The sequence below is a fragment of the Aphis gossypii genome, chromosome 1 (assembly GCF_020184175.1).
Source record: "Aphis gossypii isolate Hap1 chromosome 1, ASM2018417v2, whole genome shotgun sequence".
Classification (NCBI taxonomy): Eukaryota; Metazoa; Arthropoda; class Insecta; order Hemiptera; family Aphididae; genus Aphis; species Aphis gossypii.
In genome coordinates this window covers 35322380-35335441 of record NC_065530.1, presented here as the reverse complement: position 1 = coordinate 35335441, position 13062 = coordinate 35322380, and the positions used below count along the sequence as shown (strand labels likewise).

The 13062-nt window shown below is 32.3% G+C and overlaps 1 protein-coding gene across 3 annotated transcripts in view; it reads left to right on the top strand.

The window, feature by feature from the left end:
- Positions 1-13062, top strand: part of LOC114124827 (rap1 GTPase-activating protein 1) — a 159109-nt gene that overhangs the window by 95156 nt on the left and 50891 nt on the right. For all 3 annotated transcript variants that reach the window (XM_027988252.2, XM_050197036.1, XM_027988253.2), the window contains exon 3: positions 4833-4925. In XM_027988252.2, coding sequence (XP_027844053.2) covers positions 4833-4925 — 93 coding nt within the window. The remainder of the gene's footprint in view (positions 1-4832; positions 4926-13062) is intronic.

Below are 13062 nucleotides of genomic sequence, written 5' to 3'. Positions count from 1 at the left end.
CTGTTCATACCCATATAAATATACAATACACATAAAAAATGAATTTTTTTATTATTTAATAATCACGTTATTTTTTTCAAATGATTTTAGTGATTTCAATTTTCATTTATACGTAATACGTAATAATAATAAATTATAATATATTAATATGTATGTAGTTATAGAGATAAAATCAAGTGTTGACATAATTCTACATATATATTTTTTAAATAATATACTTTTATAAATTAAAATAACAATGTATATTGATTTTAAAATATATTTTTGAATATCGAAGGTATAATAAATATTTCACATCGATATATCGTTTGAATTAAATTTTTTACGTTATTACTAGGTTGTGAATTTTTATGTGGTAAAAATTTCATATAATATGTAAATATTTATGTTGTTTTTTTATCAAAATATTTTTTAAATAAAACCAAAATATCTCATTTTTTCATCAAATGCGTAGAACAAAACAAAAATATAATCAATTATACTATTATTCATTATATTATTATATATTAATTTTAAAAACTATAGAACAGTACATAGGTAATTTGTAATTACCAATTGATAATTATTTCTATTTGAATGATATCTAAATATAATTTGTGATGGTAAGGATGTGAATTAAATTTTGATTTCATCACTCTTCAAAATATTTTAAGTTCATAATTCTTTTAAATTCTAAAGTATAAAATATACTCGATACATATTACACAATACACATAATATAAAATGTATATATTATATACATTTTATGTATACACAAATGTTTTCGAAAAATATCGCATTGCAGGAAAAAAAATTAGGTACAATTACTACTATTTAAATAATAATAATAATAAAAAGTAAAAACCTGACTCGTCGCAGTAATAACAATATTTATGGATTTTTCGTAAAAATTTAATGTTTAAACTTAAAAGTACTTTTATTACACGAAACATTTTTTCCTAAACATTAAAAATAAAACGAAAAACCATGTGTCTATTAGTGGCCGCTGAATTACGTTGAAAAATCGTCTCGCGTATTATGTGCGAGTGTGTTTTTTTTAACGACTGCATAATTAAAATTTGTGGCTTTCGTATCAATTAACGGGTATAGTGCAAAATTTAAACACACACGCTACCGTTACAAAAACATACACACACACACTACGCGCACACCCGTTTACACTCTCTGACGCAGTTTGAAACCAATTACCAACGCTCTGTCTATAATAAATATAAATAAATATATACATTTATAGCGAGAGAGAGCTTTTAAAAATAAGCATACACGGCGTGTCTAACATTACATTATATAGTACTTGTACCTACCTGTACACGAAAGGTTCAAAACGGCCGTGTTCGACCATTGTCCTAATAGTGAAAACGTGACTGTCGTGGTTCGCAATATTCCGTAATGTATTGAGCCAGCACATTTTTTTTTTCGTTTCGATTTTTTGTCTTCCACTGCTGTTAACGTCAATTTAAATACACAAGACATTTCGTAGAAGTTATAAAGCAAATATCTATTGAAAAACTTTTTCGATGCGCTGCGCTGCGCCGAGGCTGCAAGTTAACCGCAATACCGCAATATTTATTCATTGTGTTTTTCCGATTGTAGTATGGGTATATACATTTTTATATTAAATCGAATAATATAAACTTTCGCAAAAAGATTATACGAGGCGTTATTAAATGGTTTTACAGGTACCTATATAATATAGTATTTATAAATCTTTTTTTCCTATATATATATATATAAGTTTGTATTATTATTGTTATTATTTTTTGAAAACTTATTGATGGTTTTCTCGTTAATATTATATACGTAGTCGATACTGCAACATTATTGTTATCATACAGTGTTTATTTGAATCATTTATTTTCGATGATTTTCGTTTCTCAAATCCGCGTACACGAAGTTAAGGCCGATCCCGGCATCACGAAAATATACTATAATAATATTATATAAAATGACATTATTCGGTGTATACTTTATACATTATATTGTATATATTTTGAAAGGGTCTTTTTCGGTTTTGTTTACTGTACCTGCATTAATAACGTTTAAATTGTCTGCACACGTGTAGATAAAAATATAAAATAACAATCGAATCACATAAGAAATACGAATATTTATATTTCACACGACTGCGCGAGACTACTGCTGCAATCGGACTACATTTATAACAAATTAATGAATAAATAGGATCGAAGACTACGTCCCTGTAACGGAACACAAATCAACGTTCGTTCGCTATCACACCTAATTCCCGTGAAATAAATTTTAATTTTTTTTCTATGTCTCGTATTATCGGAAAACTTTATATTCCGTATGACATACACGCTGTGTCCTTGTAGGCGGCGGTTTGTTGTATTTGTTAATAATATAATAGGTATTATATTATGTTTTTTTTCCGACCGGATCGGCGCTGGTTTATTTTATTCTGCAAAACAATGTAGCATAAATTAGGTAGTAAAATCGGCATCATCCGTTTCCGCCGAAAATATACATTTTCCTTTTCTCTAACCAAGAACAGTATAATATACAGTACATATCTTTTCTGCTCGAAAACAAACTTCTAACCCAACTCACCTAATCAGCTCGGGTACGTAATTTAAGTGTTTGGTCCTGTACACGAACCGAATATATTTCTCTAGAAACCACACCGGCTCGATGTATCAGTATAATTCAGTAGTGCAGTAGTACTGTAGTAGCTATATAGGTGTTCTTTTTTGCCACGATTCAATATTATAATATACGTATTGAGGGTAGAAGCCGTCATCCGATTGGTCATGAGCGGTTATGAAAACGGTGTAAAGATATCTAAAGAATAGGGATCTAAGTGGATTATGCCTATTCAAACGCGATTATTATTCACATTCACTGATTCATATTTCTTATTTCCATATAAAACAGTGTAATATTATTTGATATTTTAATATAGAAATGTGTGTTTTTATTATTAGTATCAAATCGATGAAAACATAACGAGTCATGACTAATGCGTTTGTATAATAAAATTATCATGTTAGCATTTCAGTTCAGTTGGTCGAAACGATATCATAGTAAATAAATACTTTTCATATCTTAATATTTTTAAGTTATATTCTTATATTTTGTGAAGAATATTAATTTTATAATATTACGTTTTCATGCCTTATAGATACCTAAGTTAAACATTATATGAATGTTAAAGTAAAAATCAATATGCAAATTCTTGTAATAATTGTGAATAGATAGATATAAAAGGTATCAAAATAGGTAAAACTTTAATAAATATTTTTAGTTATTGCAAGTTGTTAGTCCTTTTCCTTTCCTCTCACCGAGTTTCCACCTTATTTCCACTAGATAATGGATATATATATTAGAAAATAGCGGGTGGTTGGATAAAAAAAAATGTATATAGCACTGTTGATCATTGTTGTAATATGATTCGCGACACATCACTGGATAATATCTGTTACTTCTTATAATCGCTATGATACGTATCACACGGCTGAAAAATATTTCGTAGAATCAACGTAGCCCCATTTAATCGATAAGTCTGTGGTCAGAACCATTATTTTTTTGTTCTGTTATAATAAATAACAATATAATATAATATATATTATGGTGCTCGACCGGACAACATAATATATCTACGTCAACGTTGAGATTTCGATTGAGCGTCGGACATCCGGTGCGAGTATAATACACACATAATATAATAGTATAAAATATATGTTAAGTGCTTTGGCCCCATCGTGACACGTGAGAACATTTTCTTACACAAATAAAACGCAAAAAATGGACGAGCTGCTCGATTATAAAACGGCTACTCTTCGTACACGTGAATATTACTGCGTATTATAATGTAATAGGTACAAATATTGTTATACGACATACCTACTAGTACGTGTCTGAACACTGGGAGACGAAAAAGTAAAGTAAAAATTTGAAAATTTGCTAGCTTCATCAAAAATTTCGTTTTTACACGACGCGGTCGTCCAAATATGGACATTTTTTATCCATCCAATATATTTGTATACATCTCTGTCAATTCAAATGAGCGATGATTTATTTCAATAAAATCAATTTCTTATCTATATAGTAAGTTGTGTGATTATAATATTAATCACGAATAACAAATCGTTTGTGCGAACAAATCTACTGTCGAAAGTATATAATTTTTTTTATTATTATTATCATTGAAAGTAAATATACGAAGTATAAATAATAAACGTAGTTGCGTGTGTGCTGATCGTATATAGGAGCAGAACTTTAGAACAATGATTAAACTCTTAGAAATGTAGCAGTTTGGAAGATTTTCTAATTTATTGCGGTAGTGACGATGACGATGAATAGTGAATACCTTTGTAAAATTGCTAGTACGAATCATTTCACGAATGTTGTTTATTATAATACGTGCATGCTTTCCACAAGGGATACATCGATGAAAATTCCGCATTTACTCCGTTTATTTTAAAAAGCGGCTTTACATATCTGCTCGTCAAAAACAAAAACTGAATTTCCACTCATTTTTAGAACAAACACACGTGAAATATTTATAAGTAAAAATATGTATAATCAAAAGGCATTATTAATTATAACCTTTTCTGGAAAGGGCATAGCATATAGGTATGTTTCAAAACGAACGATTCAGTCGAGTAATTATACAGGTCAAAATTCCATTTAATTGCATTATTCAAGTCATTTCCCTGCACTAATCTAGAGTTTCGAGTCCAGACGGGAAATTGGTTTTGGGATTAATTCAATTCGCGAATGAATGTATTAATACTTCTTAGATATTCTAGTATTCATGTTGTTTATTAAATAAAAAAATAAAATTTATTAAGGAAATGGATTTTGTGTTTCAGTGTGCGACTCAAGATTTGTTCGAATTACTCGAAAGAGTTCAGAGTAATCGATTGGATGACCAGAGATGTGTTCTACCACCGTACTTCGCTCAGGTAAGCAAACGCCACATATTTAAATCATTTTAATAATTGATTATATTACATGAAACTAAATAATTAAGACGCATATTATGCCATAATTTTTGTATATTGATTCTTTAAAAATATTTTTAATTTTAATTTTACGAGGCCCACCGTGAGTGGGACTGTATAATAATAATACGCATATATATATATTATACTGTGCACAACATAACAGCATAATATTATAGTCGTACCTATAACATGTTTGTTATCTTAAACAGCGCGTGTGTGCCTGACGTGCATTAGGTATATAATGTCGCCTTTATAGACTATTATAGTAACAGGCGCCAACTGAAATATTTAGTCTTGTCACGGTATCGGATATCGCCATAGCATAATATGTTTATTTAATAATGGAGACGACTTAACTCTTTAAGACAGCGTATAGGTACTTACTTATATTCTTAAATTATACGGGGTATTAGTAAAAAATAAATATATGCTGATTAGTTTATACTTAACATGTATACCAAGTATAATATATTATATACAATTACTATTATTACTTATTATTATGGATAAACAACTAATAATATTACCCAGGGTTACCTCTATTTAACTTGAAAGTTTAAAAGTATTTTTTATCAAAACTTCTCAATATAAAATGTGATAAATTTATATTAATATTTTACTGTAAAAAGCTATAAATTATATACCTACACAATATCTTTCATTATTTTATGAAATTTAAAATGGTATTTTATATTAATAAATAATAATAATAAAGTAAATATCTGAAATCTTCTACTTTGGTAACTACCATTTTCACAAATTTGGTTTTTGTTTTTTTTTGATATTTGTTTCTTGGATAATAATTATCCAAGAATCAATAATTCACAAAATATAATGAAAATATAATGAAAATATAATTTTTCATAACAAATTTAATTTATTTTTAAAAATATATTTTTTGAAAGAAATTATTAATTCGACCATCAAGTAGAAAATGTTCAATTTCCTTAAGTTAGTCGTCCCACGCATGTAGGTACGTGCATTTTGGTTTATCTGGCGTTCTTTATATTCAATTAAGAAATGGCTCCGAACAATATCGATTAGAAATTACCAGCACTATCAAATACAATAATAAAAATATTCCATCTACTCATCATTTCCTGTTATATTTAAGAAATTCGTCTAGTCTCGCTCATATCGGAACAGGATATTGACAAATTATTATTTTTAACTTTAATACGTGTATAAAAATATAGCATTTGAATAAACAGTATTATCACAAGTATATTTAAAGATCAGCAAAAAATGTTTGAACACCTGCGAGACCATTAACCATTTACATGTATAAAACTAAAGGTATCGTTTTGTTGCCAAAGCGGAAATCGCATTATACCAATTATAATGACGGGTAAGTAGTATGACAATTGTTCGTTTAAGGTACTTTCGTATTTGAAACATTTCGAAGAGAAAAACGAAGAATTACAGCGTGCGTATGGCCAAAATAAAACCGGAAGACGGAAAACACAAATAAGATTTACTTGAAATTAGTGACGGGATCGTATAGTGTAGACCTTACATTTAGGCCAGGAAATGAAACAGTCACATTGAATTTTTAACCTGCTATTAGCGAAATTTCTTCGGTTCTATTGACTTTAATGAAATAGTATAAATCTTATTAAACCACGCCGATTCAATTAAACGTATCCTTTTTACTTGTACTGACATATTGCAAACTCTAATTAAAATCACAAAGAGATTTTCCTATCGGAAACGTCTGAACCGGATCGAGTAAACAATAGTTTCGAAACGAACATCAAATTTCACGATTAGCATTTAATCGTAATTACATTTCTGAATTCCGGCAAACGGAGTCGGATTCCAGTCGCGAAACACTACCGAAAACGACAAAAACACAAAATAACGTGTTCGCTACAGCGAGTAATAATAATATTATGTTCGTAAACCCAGACGAGATGGTTTGCTTATATAGCGAATAATCAATGTGAACAATAATTACGATGTACATTTTATATCCTATGCGCCCATACGTACCCATACGCCGCAAGTCGCAACATATTATAAACATAACACGCGTATAATGTCAAAAAAGGTAAAACCGAATGCGGTATGGGATAATAATATTATTCTAACCCCCGAGTTTTATCGTTAAGTATTTGGCCCGTTTACAAGACTATACTCTGAACCACAGCTGCGATTTCTTATTGGAACACAAATAACAACAATAATAAAATAAAATATATTATGTATACAATATTATAAAGAGCGTTTGATATTATTATTATTATTATTATTATTATTATATTTTGTGGAGTGTAACAATGTTTAAACTCGCCACTTTCCGGTCCACCGAGCAGACTGAACCCGTGAACCGTGTAATTAAACCAACGACGCGGTGGTACTAAAAATAATTGGGAGATGTTTCTTTTGAAATTAATTTTCTTATAAAATATTATATATATTTATTTTGTATTTTTTCAGTATTTTTTCTTCTTGCGAACGGCGTGCAATTAATTTGCGCGGGGTGCCCGTTGGCCGCCGCCGAAACTCACTGCGAAACGCGCCGTCTGCGTTGGTGTACTCTGATGGAGTTTTCGCGCACGCCGTTCGCGTGCGTACCGGCAAACGCACACACACACTATCGATTCGGCCGCATAACAATAATAATAATAATAATAATAATATGATTTCGACGGTGGGTTATCGATCGACGGAAAATGCCCATAATATAATATATAATCGTGATTTATCGTTTAATTGCCGTCCTATACCACAGGACTGCTGCACGCAACGCCGCCGTAGGTATTAACAATAACGACGGTATATACCTATATATATATATATACATATAACAGCTTCTATAAGTCTTTTACGAGACTCGTCGGACGACGGCGGATATACGGCGGTTTTTATTATATTTAGAGTGCGTATGGGCTCGACGATTTCGTCCTCAAATCGGCCTAGATAATGGTATATTGTGTACGTATATAGGTATTATGTAATACGGCGTGTGTGTTGTTATTTTACGCATTCCCGTCACGTACCTACACGTACAAATATTATTATATATAACATAAAACATTACACGGCGACGGTGTCATTCGTGGCTCGCGACACACGACCCGGTTACTACGCCTTCGCGATCCAACAATATAAACTTTCAATTATTATATTTTACAACAGATTATTATTATATATAGAGAGACGCTCGCACAGTTTATCTCACCGGTCGCGTCGCACCTGACTGTACTCGATAAAATATTACCTCGTGCGAGGGGCGGGTTATGAGAGAGAGAGAGATTATATACGTTTAAGGACCGAGAGAGTGACGTGACGCATCAAAAAATTTTTGTCCGACACCATATACCCAACCCTTTCGGCTTTATATAGTCAACAAATTACCTGCAACGTATATTTTATGTAGCTCTGTGCTCGTCGACTACGAGTTGGTCCTTATTGCGTATATATACACAAATCTGTAGGTTACATTCGAAATATGAAACACGATATATTGTATTATTGATGTATGGGTTTTCGTTCCTACACGATCGCGTACGTTACCGATAATCGACCTGCAGAATATTAGCAGTAAATTCTATTTATAACCATTGGTGCGTATTTCGTTTTATATCGGATCGATATCGGTTTACCTGCAATATAGATACGCGAATGTGTAGGTCAGTACCAAAGTCATATTTTATTATACACAAATAGTTTAAGTCCATTAGGCGTATTGCATTATCGTATCGTACACCGAAGTGTGGGTTAACGCTGAAAGGGATAACCCACTTATCTGCTGACCCGATATTGCGAAGACGAATTAAAATGAAAACATATTGACGGTAGTACAACAGCAGCATCCACGGGTTGTATCACGACTACTGCAAAAAACAGATATAAACGAACACTGTACAGCATATACGTTAGGCGCCGTATTATATAATTCGGTATGTATTATTATAATATTTATGGACACGCCACCTGAGTATATATTTTAATGCCGTAATACCGTTTATAGTGCGTTTAGTTTCCGCCTTGGGCGGGATAATTTGGGAGGACGGTAGGTAAACGGTTAGTCTATTCCTTTTATTACTATAATTATTCAAAAATCTCAACTCTTGTATATAAACCTTTTTTTTTTTAAATAAAGTCGACTGTTGGATAGAAAAAATAAATTCTTGTACAGTAGGGTATAGTGAGATGGAGTGGCGAAGAGTTAGGTTGTAATTTGAATTGAAAATAATTCGACTCTGCGTGTAAATAATACAATATTGTACTATACATTACAATTTATAAAAAACATTTATGGACTTTAAGTATATTATATTATATAGATATATAGTTCCAGATCGACGGTTACTAATATAATATGGTTGTGAACAATAATTATTCTCTTCACGGTTAAGCGTGTTTAGGGTGATGGTAATTGTGATGATTGTTCTGAGGGGTCCTATCTATGTAATTAATAGGTACCTCAGGTACCTGTATACATTATGTACAATATATAATATACGTGATATACATGTAAGTATATTACGAGTACTACTCCGGCAAGCTCTAGGGAATTCAACGTAAATTCACTCACACCATACTATATTCGGACCTTTGTTTTACCGATTAGATTATTGTTTTGTTTTTTTAGTTTTTTATATTCGAAATCTGAATGCGATGACAAATTTACCGTATGTATACCAATTCAACTTGATTGGAAGTTGCGAAATGCATTAAAATCGAGCGGTGTGTATACCGCCGAGATACCTAATACATTAATACATTTAACATTATTACGTTGTAGTGGAGTAGCTAAGGGGGGTTTGGGTTTTCGACCCCCCCCCCCCCTTGGATTTAAAAAAAATTGTTATAATAATGTATATAAATTTATAGTTTTGTTAACTGTTATAATTATGTATGAAATGTATTATTCAATTAGCGTACAACTCAGTACATTTTACCGCTCCTGGACAATATATTTTAAAGGTGAGCAAAAAAAAAGGTTATTAACCCCCCCCTCCTTCGGGTAAATCCTAGCTACGCCACTGCTACGTTGTCACGTTGACGTAATACATAAATATATAACAGTCGACTTTTGGCAAACAGACAGTGACATGAAATTATTATTATACTTCGTTAGGTATACTTTAACGTTTTTTATTTCTACGAATACGATACGTCAGAAACGACAGATGATTCAAAAAAATAAGTAGGGAAACATCTTCTATTAATTTAGTTTTATTATTTTATATACCATTTAAGCGAAACTCAAACGACTCATTTGGCAATCAGACTCAATCGTTCTATTATTTTTATCTTACAATTTAAATACAGTCTTAGGAATATAAATAGTTTATTTTATGGTAAAAAAAAAAGAGTACAAAAATATTGTTCATTTTTCCGCATACTGCACCATAAAAACAGAGCGAATAAGTGATGAATTATAAATTATTATAATTAACTATACAAATCTCGGTATTCAATGTTTATTTGCCTTTGGAGTAACGGCGTTCGAGATTAAAAACAAACACGGATATACCAAAAAAAAAAAGTACTAAAAAAATGTAGCAATAATAATTTAAAAGTTAAAACCGAATTCGTCCGGAAGAAAACTGATTTATCCACTATACTAATTTACCTACAATATTGCGACGTACAATAATATTATTATACGTTGATCTGTCGGGAAGATCGTTCGTCGGTATCCGCAGTCTCATTAGTACAAGTCATCGTCGTCGTCGTCGTGTGTATACGATTAGAAAACAATAACCGAATCGACGATGATTATTATTACAGCACGCTCATATTATATATTTTGGGCCGGGCGTGCGACCCGTTAGTTTCTATTCGGCATTTTGCATCAACGGAATAGATTAAATTTCGTCGGCATATAATATTGTAGGTATAACGAATACTGTTTGCACAACAATGTATTATAATAGTATAATATATTATTATTGTGTTTTGCGTACGACGCTATACCCTTTTCTTAGTCACTGCTGCAGCAGTTACAATCGCAAAACTTTACGGCGCCGTCGAAGAAAAAAAACTCAAGCCACCCCCCCGTTTTTCGGCGAACGCAATTAATATTGTGTATAATAATATTATAATATTATTACGTCGGCAATGACATCGCCGCCGGTCGTTCGTCGTCGTCGTCGTCGTCGTCGCATTAATTCCACTACCCGCACATAGTCGGTATATATATTATATATACGGAAATCGCGTCTCGCCGTACACCGTCGTATATAATAATATATACAATATAATATAATATAATATTATTAAATTATACTTTCAACATCGCCGTGACCGTATACGATTCACGTCCGTCCCGTCGCGAACATATATCTCACGCGAGGTATTGATAAATCTTCGGTTTGACCGAAATCCAATTGGGGTTGAAGGACTATACGCTCGTCTCGTCGTCGCTGTCGGGACGCCATTTCAATTTGTTTTAAAAGCCACACGCCGAACGAATCGCGGCGGGCCACTTTGAAAATTATATTCACATGGCCGCCCGCAGAAAAAAAAAATAACGTCTGAAACGAATTCTGAAATTTTCCTCCGCGAACCGCAGTATGTTTATATATTTTATTTTTCGCTCTTATAACGCGGTTTGATTCGATACGGCGGCAAATGATATATCGTAGGTAGGTATATGTCGTCGACATGTCTTAGCTAGGTTCCTAGCTATTTGTAAGTTGTAGACTTTTGTAGAACGACGAAAGTGTACTGCAGTTTGCGTATAAATCTCACTTATTCGTCGTGACGGGATTTGAATTAATAACGATAATAATAATAAATTTATCGTAATGAAAATAAATTTCTTAAAATTATTATTTAAGCGATTGAATAATATATTATGTGTTATACCGTCGTAATACCTTACAATAAGATAAACTCCGCAGCAGCGTAGAATCGGGTACCTACCACATTGGTACATAAAATAAATTCCGTTCTAGGCGAATACTGAGAAAGGTTATAATAATAATAAAAAAAGAAATAAATAACCACCACCCCGTCCAACGCCCATAATGCCGACGACGACGACGACGACGACGACGTTGACGTTGACGAAGCCCGTAGGTTCTATAGCTGATATTCCCGGTCAACGGGTCGACGATTCGCGTACGCCGACAATTCTCTGGCGCCCTCTAACGGACTGGCGAACGTCCGGCTGCGATCGCACCGCCGCCGCTGTCGCTCGTTTGATCGTCCACGAGAGCGCGCTAAATATTACGTTTTTCGGTAAATAATTTCGTTCAATACGTACCTTATTTATATTTCATAACAATATTTTCGTGTTATTATTTACTGTCGTGCGACGGCCGCGATACGATCAGTCAACGTACTTCGGGGAGTCGTGCGTGAAAAAAATGTTCTTTTCCGAATATCACGAATTTATTGATGTGAAAATATGACCAAAAAAATAAATAAATAAATAATAATAGCACAATGCGTGATGATGCGCATCACCGTTTTGGCAATGGAGTTCTTCGGCCAGCAGGTGCTATGAATAATATTATATCGATTGCGTCGTGACTTGCTTAAAGTTTAATTCGCATAAACATCGTTAACCATATTAATATTAAATTCTCACTGAACGGTATTGAGCAGACAGAGCGGTAGTTATCCTATACAGAGCAACAACTGATAATAACCAAGTCCTAGCATTCTACAGGCATTAGGCGTGGCCTCTGAGTACCTGAGTAAACATTTAAGAATAAAAGTATCAAACATTAAAACGTTAAAATATGGATAATCTCATTCGTTGCGAGGCCACCGTGAAAAAATTGATTAAATCCTGATCTGGAAGTATGAATTTTTTCTAGTCGCTTACTTCGTCCTATTTTGGATAAGTAGGTACCTAATATAGGTATTTTTTGTCAGTTGTATAATAATATTATGGACAAACAACGAGATAAATGTTTTCTTTGCGGTGAGTTTAAAATTTTTAAATGCTCCACGTCCTATTTTTTGGTTAAAACATCGCTTTGGGCTAATGGAATATAGTACTTACAAAATTACAAAGTAGTCGAATTTTTACCTAGCAAAGTTCTAAATTCCAATCATGTAGTTTGAAATTTCACTGACTGACGTTAAATGTATGCATTTCATTACTTAGGTTTATAATCGTATATCG